Source organism: Mucor velutinosus, assembly GCF_035048745.1.
Source record: "Mucor velutinosus strain NIH1002 chromosome Unknown tig00001561, whole genome shotgun sequence".
NCBI classification, from domain to species: domain Eukaryota; kingdom Fungi; phylum Mucoromycota; class Mucoromycetes; order Mucorales; family Mucoraceae; genus Mucor; species Mucor velutinosus.
Genome location: NW_027041903.1, coordinates 316664 through 333064, shown reverse-complemented (window position 1 = coordinate 333064; position 16401 = coordinate 316664). Strand labels below are relative to the sequence as shown.

Sequence of the window (16401 nt, the reverse complement as noted above, 5' to 3'; positions counted from 1 at the left end):
AAGTAACGTAAATGTTTTGAATAAACTTACTGAGCAATCTATAAAAACATGGAAACAGGTTTCTGGTCAAAAAGTCAAAATTTTACATATCAAAGTCCCACAAAAATGATTTCAAGGGTTACGTTGGATCGATAGAAACAATTTGATTCAATACATACCATAGTAAAAGTCTTCATTATCAAGGTAAGAAACGCGATCGTTTGATTTTTGATGAAAACCATGAGGGGTACCTCATGCTTTTTGGTCGAATTTTGGCCATTTTTTTTTGGTCCCCAAAAAGTTGAGCAAAGGTGTCAGTAAGTAAGTGCTAGATGAAAGCAATTATTTGGTGCTATTCTGACGATCTAAAACGGTCTTGAATGCGAGAAAACACGGATTATATGAATCCAGATTTTGCTGTGGTTTGCATATTTTGGAATAATATGAGGTAATGCTGTTATGCTATAGGCCTGTATATAAATTGTTTCTATTGATACAGACGAGAAGCATCATAAAAGAATCAGACCTAGAATTACAGGATGATTTTAGGATAATTCACGTTATAGTAATAGGCGAAAAAATAGATTTTCAGTGGATTTTAATAGCGATGTGATCAACAATCATCTAAAATTAATACGGGGACTCTATGTCATGAATTTTATCCTGAGAAAATGATTAATCAATCTACAGCACGATAGTTGCGCACATGTAACAAACGCTTTAAATAAAATGCATCGCCAAGGAGCACTGTCAGAACTGGTTGATCTGAGTGGAATTAGAAGAGCACATACGAACATAATCTGTTTGGCGAATTTGATAAGCAAAGTACAAACTCACATGTACAAGACAGGATGCCCTTTCCTCGGAAATTCAAGCATTATTATTGGGAATACTCTTTCCTGTGTTCTGGTTCCATGGAAGTGAAGGGGACTAAGACGGTCTACAGCCAATAAAGTGCAATGGCGTTTAGAGTTTTGGAACCGTTCAATGTCGAAGCAATCTGTTCCATATTCGAGCAAGTTTTCCTGTTTTGACACATGTGGAGATAGCCAGGCCAATTGCATATGCCTGGTACAACTTGGGTCTGCAGGATATGCCCAAATACAAGTTTATCAGCTATCCGATCGCAGCAATACCCAGATTTGATTAAAAGAAACCAGTTCAGAATGAACTAAAATACTTTCAAGTTGTACGTTGTGTAAAGGCGGGTAATTTTCTGCGGATAAAGTATACAGGTGAGATAGATTTGATCTCATACTGCACTTTTGTACGCCCAATGGATTGAATATGGCTACCTTGTGTGGGTGACATTCCCATCAGTATAGACTGTGCTCACCATGTATATCAACTCTGTGTAGATTAGGTAATCAATATGATGCTCGGTTTCTTCGTGTTACATTCTGTAACCCTGATTTCAGTTCAGGGAAAAAACCAAATGAAAAAAAGATCCTGCCATTTACCAGTTTTTTCACTCATTCACTTGCCCTCTCTCTCCCTTCATCTCTCACAGAAACCTTCGTAGCCGCGGAGAAATGCTCACCGCCCACTTATTCCCATGGCATTTATACATGTTACCACTACCGTTAATACAATTTACATTAAAATAACCATACCCTTCTAATAGCATATGTGTTACTGATGTTCATCAAGTATAAATACGAGGCATATTTATGCCAATCTAACAAAACTTTATCAAACTCAAAGCAATCCAAATGCTGATCAAATCTTCTATTTCTGTCGCAATCTTCGGTCTCCTGGCTCAAGCTGCTTATGGTGTAAGAAACGTGTCATCTTAGAGGAGACATCAGCGTTAATCACCCCTCCTACATCTTATAGAAGGCTATCGACAAACACCACCCTCATGGCGATGATGGGTTTGTCAAGACCACTGAAACTGGCTTCACCTTGAACGGCAACCCTTACTTTATCCGTGGCGTCAACTACTGGCACGGTATCAACATGGGCAGCTTGGACGGCGGTAACCGTACTCGCTTGGACCTTGAACTTGACCAACTTGCTGCTATGGGTGTGAACAATGTTCGTATTGTTACTGGCACTGAAGGCCCTGACGGTGAGCCTTTCCGTATGCGTCCTGCCTTGATGGATTCTCCTGGCAAATACAATGAAAAAATTTACCAAGGCCTTGATTATTTTATCGATGCTTTGGGCAAGCGTAATATGACAGCTGTTGGTATGTATACACTGTTTATTGTCACACAACACATTTGATTAGATCTTTGTTTGTATTTACATGCGTCCATTTGTAGCCACTTTGGGTAACTTCTGGCATTGGAGTGGAGGGTACGTATCACACGGGTCCATATCTGTATTACGCGACTGAAGATGTTGATACCTTTGTTTGATAGTTTCTCTCAATACATCAACTGGATTACCGGTGAAACTCCTCCTTATCCCACTAACAACCCCTACACCTACGATGAGTTCACCAACTGGACTCGCAGGTTCTACACTGATCCCAAGATTGCCAAGAAGGCCGATAAGTTGTTCAAGGACAATATCAAGAAGATCCAAAATCATAAGAACACTTTTAATGGCAAGGCTTATAATGAAGACTCTACCATTATGGCTTGGGAGATCGCTAATGAACCTCAATCTGCTCCTGCTCACTGGTTTGATGATGTTGCCAAGTTCATCAAGTCGAATGCTCCCAAGCAACTCGTCACTGGTGGTATTGAATCCAAGTTGGATGAGCAAGATTTCATGAATGCTCATGCCTCCAAGTACATTGATTACTGTACTAGTCATTTGTGGGTTGAAAAGTAAAGGCATTGTTGTATATATAAATAGTGTGTCTGTGCAGACTCTAACAAACTCTATGTAGCTGGGGTATCTATGACCCCTTCAAAGAGGATGGTCTTCAAGCTGCTTTAGACTATGCCAAGGAATACATTTCTACTCGTGTTGATTGGGCCAAGAAGGTCAAGAAGCCTATTGTCATGGAAGAGTTCGGTATGGCTAGAGACGCCTGGAAGCAGCCCAACAGCCAGTGGGCCAAGTGGGATCCTGAAACCAGTACTGAACACAAGGATAAGTACTACGATTACATGCTTAGCGAGATCTACAAGCAAGTTGAAGCTGGTGGACCTTATGCTGGCTCTAATTTCTGGGCCTATGGTGGTGTTGGTAGACCATATGAAGATCCTAATCAATACGGAATGTATCTCCTTGGCGATCCACCTCATGAGCCCCGTGGTTGGTATTCAGTGTATGATACAGACACTACTGTTTCTGTCATTAAAAACCAATATAAAAAACTGGCAGATCTGGAAAAGAAATAAAGGTTATCAATACACTGTGCATTTATCTATAGCTCTCAAAATGCATTCATCTTTTATGTAATAAAATTATATCAACATAATAGTAGCGTCTCTCTCTTCAATATGGTGAGATGCCAAGCGTCAAAGCTCGACAGTTGAGTACTGTCAATATAGCTACACACGCCTTTATTGTGGTTTTGCTTATGGAAAGCTCCTTCTTTTGTGATCTGGTTGCATTTCAGCCTTAAATAATACAGAAAGCCAAGTTTTAAGGCTTGCATTTCAAACTTTGAGGTTCGAAAAGCCTCATGAATATAAATATTAATCGTTTGGAGTGTGTCTACGCTTCGGATGGTTCTCACGGAAGCAAAGCGAAAGTAGAGAGTCAACTGCGCAGCGGCAGCTCGCGCTACCGATGGCCCTTGAGTATCTGCTACTTACGTTTGGACCCTCCACTTACACATAAAAAACCTTCATAGTATCTGTGGATCTGATTCTTATGTGATGCTCCACATTCATATACATGTAGCTACTTCATATACGGGCAAGTATCATACAGATATTATTCCTTTTTAGTCAAGAATGTGCCGAATACAGCAAAACCTGAATACATTTGAGTTGCTCTTTCTCGCATTCAAGGCCGTTTTAGATCGTCAGAATAGCACCAAATAATTGCTTTCATCTAGCACTTACTTACTGACACCTTTGCTCAACTTTTTGGGGACCAAAAAAAAATGGCCAAAATTCGACCAAAAAGCATGAGGTACCCCTCATGATTTTCATCAAAAATCAAACGATCGCGTTTTTTACCTTGATAATGAAGACTTTTACTATGGTATGTATTGAATCAAATTGTTTCTATCGATCCAACGTAACCCTTGAAATCATCTTTGTGGGACTTTGATATGTAAAATTTTGACTTTTTGACCAGAAACCTGTTTTCATGTTTTTATAGATTGCTCAGTAAGTTAATTCAAAACATTTATGTTACTTGGTACCATTGGATGCGCCTTGAAAAGCACTCCAAGAAAGCTTAAGGGTGTATGGGATAATTCGCACAACGTACATAGTCGAATTACACAAAACAGATCGATCAAGTCGAAAAACATCAAAATTAATCCAATCTAGGTGGATGAATTGGCTGAGTGTAATTTTGCTTTGCTAGTGGCCAGGATATCTTTTGTATGAAGGCATTCGATGCTTGTGATGCTAATGAAAATAGATTACAGAATAAAAACTACCGCAGCATGCTATGGCTAGTTTCTATTGCAAGTTTTGTGTATTGGCCTGACCTGCTGAAATTAATCGTTGCGAAATGCTTTTCTAAAGACCAATCCTAACACGAAATTTATAAATGTCTATCTGTTTATGATTCTATACTTTGAGCTTGAACCTTCAAAAACAGGATACGTCAGGTACCTCGAGTTCTTGGCTATTGTAGTATAAAGCTTGATACAGCATAGACTGACTAGTTTCATGTTACTAATTCTAGTCATCAAAGTTATCATCGTAACATTGAACAATCCCCACCTTTTAAGTCTTCAATGGAGGAAACATCAACACTTTTGATGAATAAAAACTGCAGCAACTCAGGTTGTTTTGTGTAGAAACAAAGACGTACGTTTTGCCCCTAGCCTCTTGACGCATGTCGAGTGTACTTCATTATTGTGTTTTCGACCTTCATTTGAGGGATGCATTTTAGAGTGAGTCGCTTCATCCGACTTTTCAGGCGAGAATAGTACCAACACGCAAATGCCAGTTAATCGGTTTAGTTCTCAATATAACATAGCCAAGCTGTCCAGCCATGCGGGCTACATCCATTTACACTTGGCATATAACTATCAAAGACTATCGCTTGTTGAATTAAAGGCAGTAGCTCTCCACCAGTACCAGTGTAAGAATAAATTTTTTTCTAGCATTCTTGTTTTAGCATAGAAACTTTTCATTCAAATGTCTACTGACGATCAAAGCAAAGATATAGAGCTGGCTCTTCAGGAAGAGGCAGGAATTACCCTGGTTCAACAACAAGACAAAGTAGAGGATCCAGCACCAATACCCCAATTAACAGAGGAAGAGATTAGAAAAGCCAAACTTTGTCAAATATGTCAAGAAAGAGATTGGATTTACACCTGTCCTCGCTGCTTAGCTCACACATGTTCACTAAAATGCGTCAAACAACACAAAAAAGAAACGTCGTGCTCTGGAGAAAGAGACAAGACAGCCTATGTACCATTACAAAAATATACCGAAACACACATGATGAGTGGTAAACCCTAGATGATGAATTAGAAAGAGAAATGCGATTGCTCAATGTATATTGTATATAGACTACACCTATTTAGAAGATGTATCTAGACAATCTGATAATATAACAAGAAGTAGAATGGAAACAAATAGAGACCTCAAAGTGAAATCAGCCGAGAATCGAGCAAAAGCATTCAGCAAAGTAGCACATCAATTGGGTATTCATTACTCTTCACTACCCGTTGGCATGAGCAGAAACAAATTGAATCAAAGCAACTATAGTAAAAAGTAAGGCTAACATGTTAATTAATGCAAGCATCATCTAAACTCATTACTGCATATAGCCTGAAACAAATATTCTGGTCCATTGAAGTGAATTTTTGTTTCAACGATAAGAAGGAAAGATATTTGGAACATTCGTAAGTAGTTCTGTTGTACTACATGCAAGAATCAGCATGCTTACCATCACGCTCATAGGTTCCCTCAAATCAAGCCATTTTCTGCATTTTTTGAAAACCTCTTGCTAGCAGAGAACCCTCAAGGCAAAGGCGCTTACAGCACAATTCGCCATCAAGTCAAAGTATTCATTGATGCGGGTATTGACCAATTTAATATTGCATTGAAAAAAGAGAAATCGCCTCGAGGACATTTCGTCAATGTAACACATCAAATCAACGATATTTTCAAGGATGTTTTGAAGGGTGAGCAGATTATTGAATACCCAATCTTTTACGTCTGGTTGAAATCCCAGGAACAGCCCTCAGAGATCTTGGTTCTGGAAGACAAGAAGCAATTGATTACCGCATTACATTCGGAACAGGAAAAGACGGAAGATGTTGTTGAGCACACACCCGTGGAAGAAGAAGCAGTGGCGGATGAAGCAGAAGACATAGTGACAGAAACAGTGGATGACACAACTGATGCACCAGTGGATACAACAGAACAGGAGGAGTAGATAAGCAAAATAGCCCTCATTGCACATGACACGTTATCTGCTTATAAATTATAAATGTCAAATCATGCCAATGTCAATGACATGTCATGTCTTGTAAATCCATCAATGAAACGGGCCAAGATACCGAGCTTCTTTGTATTTAATAAAAATTGCACACAAGACAAAGTATCCCCTCCTCAGCCAAGCACCAAGCTGGTAACTTTTGCAAGCTTCTTAATCAGGGAAATGTGCACAGAAAGAAGGGTTAAAGACGTCCTTTGAAATACCAAAAACTTATTTTTGGGAAAATAAATTTTCCAGTTCTCAAAAAACTTGGTTTTTTCTCTTTCTTCTCTCTCTTTCTATATTTTCACATTTTACAACAATGATCATTAACGAATACCGTGTCATCAACAACTGTACCGAACAAGAATACCAAGTTGGTAAGTCTCATCTCTTGTTTGCTTATCTTTTTTTTTTTTTTTTTTTTTTTTTTTTTTTTTTTTTGACACGTTACGATGAAACAGCTCAATTATATGCTACTGCTATGGCATCCAAGAATTCTACCGGTGGCGGTGAAGGTGTCGAAGTCTTGAAAAACGAGCCTTACGAAAAGCCCAATGAAAAGGGTCAGTACACTCACAAGATCTATCGTTTGGCATCTCGTGTTCCTGGTTGGGTCCGCGCTGTTGCCCCCGCTGGTGCACTTGATCTTTATGAAGAGGTAATGTCACAGAGCCATTGAAGTATGGACGTCAATATCTAATGTATAAACGTACTAGGCCTGGAACGCCTATCCTTACTGTAAAACTGGTAAGTTTTCCATTTCATTTTTGGGAGAGAGAAGGAAAGAGCGAGCGAGCGAGAGAGAGAGAGACAGACACACATTCAGGGATAGAGATAATTGAAAGGGGGGAATATCAATGTGGTTGCACCTCCCTATTCGTTGCTACGATAGTGTATCAATGCTTCTCTTTTTCTCTGCTTGGTAGGGGAAGAGACAAAATAGCAATCGACGGGAATCTCGGGATTCCAATGATGATTTGGGTGCGAAAGGGGAGGAGGAGTTAATTAAGAAACTCTTTCAAGAGATGGATTTGCCAAGATAAAAGCTAACAGTTAATTTGATTTTGACATTATTCATGTACAGTTTTAAAGGTAAGCCGGCTCACTATAAACTTGCATCTGTGCGTCTGTTTATTTATTACGTCAATAGAACGGTTACATGAAGGATGCCTTCTCCATCGTCTATGAGACTCTCCATGTTGATGGTTCTCGCGGTGAATTAGAAAATGCTCTCAATATCAGTAAAGAAGACCTCAAGAAGCGTAATGTCATCATCATTGACATTGCTCATGACAAGATCGATGCCAAGGATTACAAGGCTGATGAAGATCCCAAGAAATATCACTCTGAAAAAACTGGCCGTGGTCCTTTGGTGGACCCCAAGTGGCAAAAGACCTGTGAGCCTGTCATGACCTGCTACAAGCTTGTCTATATCGAATTCAAGTGGTTTGGCATTCAAAGCAGAACTGAGTCTTTTATTGCAAAGACTGTTCATAATTTATTCACCTTGTTCCACAGGTAAGGACTAAAATTGACATGTAACACATGTGTTGAGTTAGTAACACATCTTTTGCTTGTGTAGACAACTCTTTTGCTGGACTGATAGATGGTACGGATTAACTATTGACGATATCAGAGAAATTGAAGAGCAAACCAAGAAGGATTTGGACGAGAAGAGAAATGTCGGTACTTCTCCTCTTGATAATGGCAGCAATTAGATTCTACTGTTTTTTGAATATGATGAGTTTGCGTTGAGATAAAAATTAATTTGCGCTGACATTAAAATATAAAAAAAAGGAATAGTAGTAATCAACTGAAGTTCAATATCTAGACGAGGCACCAAGTGTTCGGTTGCAAGTCCTGCTGATCAGTGCATATAATTCGGATACTGGGACAACACCAGCGTCATCATTCGCCATAGCACCAGCTTCATCATCTCGCGTAACATGAGTAGCATGACATTCATTCCAGAAACATCGTCCGACTTTTGTCAGCTTGTTCAAGTTCATCATTGATACAAAAGAATGTAGGTTCGATAAGGACGAAGCATAAGTGAACTGCGCAATTTCCAGCATTGTGTAGCAATTTTCGTGTTTTTTTTTTTTTTTTGTAATAAAGAACGTTAGATCAAATCCATTGATCATGAATCCAAAGTACGAGTTCAGTTTCCACTTGTCAATTGCCCTTTTTGAAGCGATTCCTAAGCGTAAGACATCGAGTGATACTGAATGTTTTGTTGTAGAACTGTTGCCAGGCTTTACTTCTCCGAAACCAACAGGGTGGCCAAAGTCGTGTTGCATGGTCGTTGAAACAATTGCATCCGGACGTATATCAGTTTGCTCCTCATCTGTTGATTTATTTGGCCATCGTAATGCAACATTCTTATCTTGATCGACAATAAGCTCGGATAACAAGGCATCATAATATGTTGTTTGTAGTTCGACTTCTCCCAATTTATCCATGTTGAGGATCTCGACTCTTGGCAACTTTGTTAATCTAATATATAAACCAGTGCAGTGAGCAGTAGCTACGAAGCACACACAGACACACAGTTCAATGACTCCCATATCAACACTTACAAGTTTGCTACTCCTTCAACTACGCTTGCTTTATTACCACCTTCCATGGAAGCCGCCAATGTGAGTAGCTCCAATTTGGCCGTTTTGATGGTTTTCGTTTTCTCAGCAACTTCATTGATAATCCTTGTAACCTTGATAAATTCGTCGTCGTTAAATAATTCTTCGTTTTCTTGGGTATCGAGAATTTTTAATTCTTGTAACATTTCTGTGCACATCAAGTCAAGGTTGGACAATTGGAATATTTTTTTTTGGCAATCACTATGGTCATCGGGTGCCAAGAACAAGATATTTGCCGTTGCCATGATTTCTTGTAGATCTTTTTCAATTGTAAATGTTGGGTAGTGTGATGAAATGTATTCTTGGTATTGTTTAAATGTGTCAGTGACATTGACGTGTTTAATGATGAACGGGGTATGTATTTCGGTTGGTGTTGATGTACCCGGATTACTGCTTTCTGAACTACTACTATTGTTATTGTTGCTTGTATTACTGCCACTATTATTGCTACAACTACCAGTATTACTGTTGTTACTGTTACTATTACTTTCATTGTTACTATTAATATTGTTGTTGCTACTGCTGTGATTACGTTCGCTGATACTACGATCATTATGGTTGCTATCATCAGAATTATTAATGTTGGTACCACGATCACGATTGTTGGTGCTGCTGCTACTGCTGCTTTCAACATTATTATTGCTGTCATCGTTGTTGATTGATGATCCTTGTAGACCTTCTTCGTGAATTATTGCATCAACAAAAGCTGAGCATCTTACACGAGTTTCAGCTATTGTTTGTTTTCTTGCTTGTTCTTTCCAAAAAATCTTTGCATCAAGGGACTTCTTCCATCCATCCAAATCTTGAAGAAGATTTTCTCTTCTGTCTCTACTAAAGTGTGCACTCAAATGTTTCGGTATCTTGTCACTGTGTATTGTCGATCGGTGAGACCAAATTCAATGGCGAAATTCTTGGCCGTAAGAGTGTTGGAATTGTTGAGACACCATTGTGCGTCATTGGAAGTGCGCTTTCGTTTGCTTGGCATTGACTGTAGTAGTAGTAGTAGTAGTGAAAGGATTTCAAAGAGCAAAGGGAGTTTTACGAAAGCAATCAAAATAAGTAATCGAACGCGCTGTGGGAAAAAAGGATTCGACTGGCTTGAATTCGGTTATTAAAAACTTTGGCTTTAACAGAATTCATTATTCACTAGGAAAAACTACGTCATCCTCACTCTGAATCCTCAGTCACATCAGTTATTAATAAATAAAGCCTCCTATACTTTTTAGTTCACGACTTGTTATAATTTTTTTTATTATCATTATCATGGCCTCTACATCTGATGACCTTGGGTACCTCATCTGTGTTCTTCCAAACTTTTCTACATCTATTGTAGAAGAAATATTTGATAACAATTCTGCCTTTGAAGATTGGGTGAAAGAAAACCCTTCCCACTACGCCAACTTCATCCACAACCACACCTACATCCCCATTCCCACGGCATCAGATCCAAGTCTGGCTTGAACTACCACCCCACTCACACCTTGATGCTATTTATTGCAGGTTTATTACCATACTTTTTGACTCGGTTTCTCTTATAAACAACCGTATATTTAACTTTTTTTTTCTTTTTCTATTATAGGCGAAAGCAATGGGTGCCTCGAAGAATTCTATAATGCTGCTATTTTTGATAAGTCTCTTTATTTTCTTTACACACTTTTGGCTTCCTAACCACCTCAGCAAACAAGATGCTTGTAGTAGTAGTCCTTTGGATGAACAACATGATACCAACCATTGCAGTAGTAGTCTTCGGATGAACACTATGATACCAACCATTGCAGTAGTAGTCTTCGGATGAACATCATTGGCTTGGGTTCTTGATTGTGCATGAGATGCTTGTAGTAGTAGTCCTTTGGATGAACAACATGATACCAACCATTGCAGTAGTAGTCTTCGGATGAACATCGTTGGCTTGGGTTCTTGATTGTGCATGAGATGCTTGTAGTAGTAGTCCTTTGGATGAACACTATGATACCAACCATTGCAGTAGTAGTCTTCGGATGAACATCATTGGCTTGGGTTCTTGATTGTGCATGAGATGCTTGTAGTAGTAGTCCTTTGGATGAACAACATGATACCAACCATTGCAGTAGTAGTCTTCGGATGAACATCGTTGGCTTGGGTTCTTGATTGTGCATGAGATGCTTGTAGTAGTAGTCCTTTGGATGAACACTATGATACCAACCATTGCAGTAGTAGTCTTCGGATGAACATCATTGGCTTGGGTTCTTGATTGTGCATGAGATGCTTGTAGTAGTAGTCCTTTGGATGAACAACATGATACCAACCATTGCAGTAGTAGTCTTCGGATGAACATCATTGGCTTGGGTTCTCATGCGAGGTGGAGGAAGCAGTGTATAACGATATGTTGAACTTATTTTTTTTCTTTTTTTTTGTAGACGAAGCAGTGATGACTTACAAAATTCCTCACAGTTGGTTACTGTTCTTGATGGTCTTATTACTTTTATCTACTTTCTCCACTCTCTGACGTCGTATCCCTTTTCCTGTCTTATTACAAACTGTTATATTTGAGTGTACTAGCTTTTCTCCACCTCTTTATTGTTTATTTTATAGTAATAAATCTTTTTTAAAATTACTATATCAAAATGTACCTTTTCAAATCGTTCAAGGTTCAAGCTATTGGAAGTATCGTTGACTGTAATTTTATGTATTACTTGACTTTTTCATTTGGATCGAGATTAGGTGTGGTATTGGAATGTGTAATATGCATATCAATAAGGAAAGAATTTGCCGTTATCCGTGGTGATAATATAATATGCTGTGGTCACTGGCAAGTTTTCATTCGTTGTTACGAAGAATATATGTATAGTTTCGTGTTGTTATCTTCCTTTGTTCATATCCACATTTTATTATAACAACAGTTTATTATTGCTTTTTAAACAGTAATAGCAGATGCTTGTTCCAGAGGGCATACAGTAAATTTCCAAGAATTTTTAATACACCAGACTCATTAAACCAGGAGCTTACTGACTGCCATTATTATTATGTAATATGATCATTCTGAAACCTCTATACTATGTATCTACATGGTGTTATACTTTTTACACAGTATGAGTTACGTTTACGAAACGTATAAGTCTCGTGGAGCGATTGATTGCCAAAAATCTACAATTTTATCAGCAATATACCTTCCTCCTTATTCACTAATGTTGAGTCCCATAGAGGAATTTTGGTCCAAGTTGAAGGCCGGTGTGGAACGATAGATCTTATCAACAAATAGTCCTTTGACACCTCGTATTGTCCAGTCAGCATACTTAGTTACTGCTAAAGATTGTGAAGGGTGGATACGTCATGCAATGTCTTATTTTCTTCGTTGTATCCTTGAAGAAAAATGTTATAGTTACTATTGTGTTTAAAATCATCATTTATTCTTTATCATTAAAAAAAAATAACCAACTTTTTGTCTAGTTTTTCTTTCCATGCTACAAAAGAATTGCTACAGCTGGGGTTGTTAGCCACCAAGTAAAAAGCATTTGGGCAGCAAATTATAAAAAACCAGCGCCATGTTGAAAAAAATGGACCGCCTAAAACGAGGAAAAATCCTGTACGTCAAGGTAAAAATAGTTTTGCGTTGCTTAGTAATAAATTTTGCGCCAAAAGATTAGAAAAAAAATATAAAATAACCTAAAATATCGTAAAGGTTTCGACTCCTTTATTTTAAATATTAGAACAAACATGCAAAGCGTTAGTGAATTTATTACTAATAGTGAAATTATTTCAGATAACGATATGGACACTTCATCTGACGATTATATGGAAGATGACGAGCAGGAAGAAATGGAAATTGAGCATTTCAGTTTGAGCGAAGAATGGATGGAGAAAATAAGACGAATTGGGAATGATTCTCTATCATATGTAGGTGAATATATGGAAGTAGATTTAATAGAGGAAGAGAATGAAGTTTTTTTTGGAGATGCTTTTCTCTTCGCAGAGTCAATGCCATTGAGAAAAAAGATATACGGCTTTGAATGTTAAAACAAGAGGTTCTTACAGAAAATATACTCCTAAACAAGTTGAGAAACTCTTCGACTTAATAATCGAAGAAGAATTCACGACAAAAGCTGCAGCTTTAGCCACTGGGATTAATGTACGCACTGCCCAGAATTACGTTAAAACTTATAACAATGATCCTGAGAGACGACTTCCAGGATCTTATTCTAAACCTCGTGGAAGACCTCGTAATAAGTTGACTGAGGAGCATTCTAAATTTCTAGTTGACTATATCGAAAAGAATACCACTGCTATATTAGATGAGTTAAAGTTAAAACTTTGTGAGAAATTTGAGGGTTTGAAAATCTCTATTTCTGCCATCCACAAACATTTAGTACATAAGCATAACATTACGTTAAAGAAACTTGAAAAAATACCAGCAGCAAGAAATTCTGACAGAGTAATAGCATTACGAAAAGCGATTGTTGAACAATATAAGAGTGATGCAGATATGGATTTTTCTAAGAATTGTGTTTTTATCGATGAAGCAGGTTTCAATTTGCATACGCAAAGAAACCACAGCCGTTCATTAAAAGGCACACCTGCAAAGGGCACTGTACCAACTGGAAAAGATGTAACATTTACAATTTTAGGTGCAATTTCTCAAGCAGGTATCATAAATATTGGAGTTAAAAAACCAGAATCAGCTTCTTCTAAAAAAAAAAAGAAGGGCAGATGGTAAGGAAGTAAAAATAAATGGCAAAGTTGGGACAAGAACTGAGCACTTTTTGGCTTATCTAAACAACGTAATGGATACACTAGATAAAAATAATATAAAGGGGCAGTATATTGTTATGGATAATGCGCCTATTCATAAGCCAAAAGTAATCAAAGCATCGATCGAAGAACGAGGACATAAGTGCATGTATTTGCCACCATATTCTCCTTTCTTGAATCCAATCGAGGAATTTTGGTCAAAAGTAAAAGCTGGTGTTAGAAGAACACCATTGACGACAGATGATCGTCTCACAGATCGTATATGTGAATCGGCTGGAAAAGTAACAAAAAAAGATTGTGAAGGATGGATTAAGCATTCAATGTCATTTTTCCAAAAGTGTTTGAATGAGGAAAGAAATCTTTAAAATAGTCAGTAGGAGTGCAGCTTTCAACAGACGCACTCTGAATGCTCACTGAGATTTTAACATCATGAAGCAAGTATTAGGTTATTTTATATGGCGCAAAATTTATTACTAAGCAACGCAAAACTATTTTTACCTTGACATAAATATTCTTATAATGTCAGCGCAAATTAATTTTTATCTCAACGCAAACTCATACTCAAAAAACAGTATATACACTCATACATACACAAAAAATAAAGTACTTTGCAATTTTCACATGTTTTCACAAAGCGAGGTCTTTTAGGGATATCAAAAATGGGTGTGGATCATTGAAGCTCGTAGTAGATTGTTCACAATGGGTGAGTAGTAGTTGTTTATTAGTCTTCTGAAGATGGCATAGAGCCTTTCACCACATAAAAATTGCCGCTTTTCTTCTGTGCCAGTTTCAGCAGATCTCTACCACGCGCTTCTGTGCCTGATTCTATCTCATCATCATCTCGTAGTATCTGTCCAACATCCTCTTTCCAAATGTGAGTCAAGGGTTTATCGACAGAAGCATTCCATTGCTTGATGTTGTCTGTAAATTGTGTGAGTTGATCAATTTCCGCCTTTAGTTTCAATTCATGCTGTTTATCTCGTATAGAAAGTTGGGCCAGATTAAGCAAATGCTTGAATTGTTTGTCTGAAATGGGCTCTGCTGAGGTTTGTAGCAGTGATTTGATAGACCATGTTGGCTTGAGAGGCTAGAATCTGAGTATTAGAATGAAAAAGTCGAGAGATGAACAACAGCAATTTACCAAGCAATGCTCGTCAACAGCAACTAGATGAGAGCGTTAGTATAAACTCCATGTCAATTTTATCGAATGTACCTTTGGTGGTATATAATCTCTTTGGTAAATGTCTAGTAAGTCTAAACATCGAATACAGAGCGATTGATAGGAGGCAGATGAGGGGGGTCCTGACCCGCTTTGGTTTATCAAAAGCGGTCATAGGAGGGAGAATGGTGTACAAGCTATAGGCACTACCAACATTTTAGTTTCCAGAAAGTCTCCTTTGCCCAAATACTTTTTATCTTTTCGTATTTTTTACATGAGCCAAACAGAACCTAGTGCACTTTTGCTTCAAAGGCAATTAAAAGGCAAGTTTCTATACCTTTTCCCTTTCCCTTTACACACTAAATGTATCAATGTATACTGAATGCAATCATCAACATTGCCTTTCTATCGATTTATTTTTTTTTATCTAATTTCTCAGAAAAAAAAAAAGCTAAAATGTCCTGATTTCCATGTCAAATGTAGACCTTCAAAAGAACCCAGTTGAAGGGTTTTCTGCAGGATTGGTAGACGATAACATTTATGAGGTAACATTCTACAAAATAACCAGCCCTTATCTGCTTTTTTATTTTGTTTATCGTTGAAATCATTGCTCAGCAACTTGCCTTTGTTCTTTGTAGTGGGAAATCCTTGTTATGGGATCTCAAGACACCCTGTAGTAAAGTATCTATTTTCTGATCTGACAGCTCAAACGCATTTGCTCTTGTTGAGAAACCTTAAATTTACATGTCTTTCTATTTTACGTAGTGAGGGTGGTTTTTTCAAAGCAAAACTTTCTTTTCCTAGAGTAAGTCTCTCTTTTTGAAATATGGCATCCTTGTATTGATCTGCATTTGCTTTCAGTCATATCCAATTGACCCACCTACAATGACTTTCTTAACAGAGATGTATCACCCAAACGGTAATTAGAAAAAAAAAAAAATATCGCAGCATTGTTCTCACTAGGCTTAATAGTTTATCCTGATGGCACAGTGTGCATCTCTATTCTTGTAAGCAAACACTGATTTTTAGTGTTACAAAGTGACTAAAGCTATTGATAGCATCCTCCAGGAGATGATAAATACGGCTATGAACAAGCTAGCGAGCGATGGTCTCCAGTACATACTGTTGAGACTATTCTGCTGTCTGTTATATCCATGTTATCAAGCCCAAATGATGAGTCTCCAGCAAATATAGAAGCTGCTGTAAGTATATGCATCACGCAACGACACGATCATCCATTGATCACTTTTAAATAGAAACAATATCGCGATGACTACCCTCAATTCAAGAAAAAGGTTTCCAGATTGGTTAGACAATCTGCTGAAATGTTGTAAATAATCTTCCTCAACAATGCGATAAATATCAGTATGTAATGGCATC

The 16401-nt window shown here is 37.9% G+C and overlaps 6 protein-coding genes across 6 annotated transcripts; 4 read left to right on the top strand and 2 right to left on the bottom strand.

Moving 5' to 3' along the window:
- Positions 1-1691: 1691 nt before the first annotated feature.
- On the top strand, positions 1692-3278 carry ATC70_008243 (uncharacterized protein; the record flags this gene model as incomplete). Its single annotated transcript, XM_064827495.1, has 5 exons — positions 1692-1754; positions 1816-2170; positions 2247-2280; positions 2346-2759; positions 2822-3278. The coding sequence occupies 5 exons, from the start codon at positions 1692-1694 to the stop codon at positions 3276-3278; spliced, it is 1323 nt and encodes a 440-aa protein (XP_064686779.1).
- Positions 3279-5207: 1929 nt separating this feature from the next.
- On the top strand, positions 5208-6456 carry ATC70_008242 (uncharacterized protein; the record flags this gene model as incomplete). The annotated part of the gene is made up of 4 exons (XM_064827494.1): positions 5208-5523; positions 5585-5789; positions 5846-5920; positions 5979-6456. 4 exons carry the CDS (start codon positions 5208-5210, stop codon positions 6454-6456), a joined length of 1074 nt encoding a protein of 357 aa, XP_064686778.1.
- Positions 6457-6820: 364 nt separating this feature from the next.
- Positions 6821-8219, top strand: ATC70_008241 (uncharacterized protein; the record flags this gene model as incomplete). Its single annotated transcript, XM_064827493.1, has 6 exons — positions 6821-6878; positions 6963-7159; positions 7218-7248; positions 7586-7593; positions 7652-8019; positions 8084-8219. 6 exons carry the CDS (start codon positions 6821-6823, stop codon positions 8217-8219), a joined length of 798 nt encoding a protein of 265 aa, XP_064686777.1.
- A 102-nt stretch (positions 8220-8321) lies between these two features.
- Positions 8322-9283, bottom strand: ATC70_008240 (uncharacterized protein; the record flags this gene model as incomplete). Its single annotated transcript, XM_064827492.1, has 2 exons — positions 8322-8997; positions 9081-9283. The coding sequence occupies 2 exons, from the start codon at positions 9281-9283 to the stop codon at positions 8322-8324; spliced, it is 879 nt and encodes a 292-aa protein (XP_064686776.1).
- Positions 9284-14583: 5300 nt separating this feature from the next.
- ATC70_008239 (uncharacterized protein) lies at positions 14584-15124 on the bottom strand (the record flags this gene model as incomplete). Its single annotated transcript, XM_064827491.1, has 3 exons — positions 14584-14949; positions 15004-15026; positions 15076-15124. 3 exons carry the CDS (start codon positions 15122-15124, stop codon positions 14584-14586), a joined length of 438 nt encoding a protein of 145 aa, XP_064686775.1.
- An 800-nt stretch (positions 15125-15924) lies between these two features.
- On the top strand, positions 15925-16355 carry ATC70_008238 (uncharacterized protein; the record flags this gene model as incomplete). The annotated part of the gene is made up of 4 exons (XM_064827490.1): positions 15925-15940; positions 15994-16028; positions 16080-16223; positions 16278-16355. 4 exons carry the CDS (start codon positions 15925-15927, stop codon positions 16353-16355), a joined length of 273 nt encoding a protein of 90 aa, XP_064686774.1.
- Between the last annotated feature and the right edge of the window lie 46 nt (positions 16356-16401).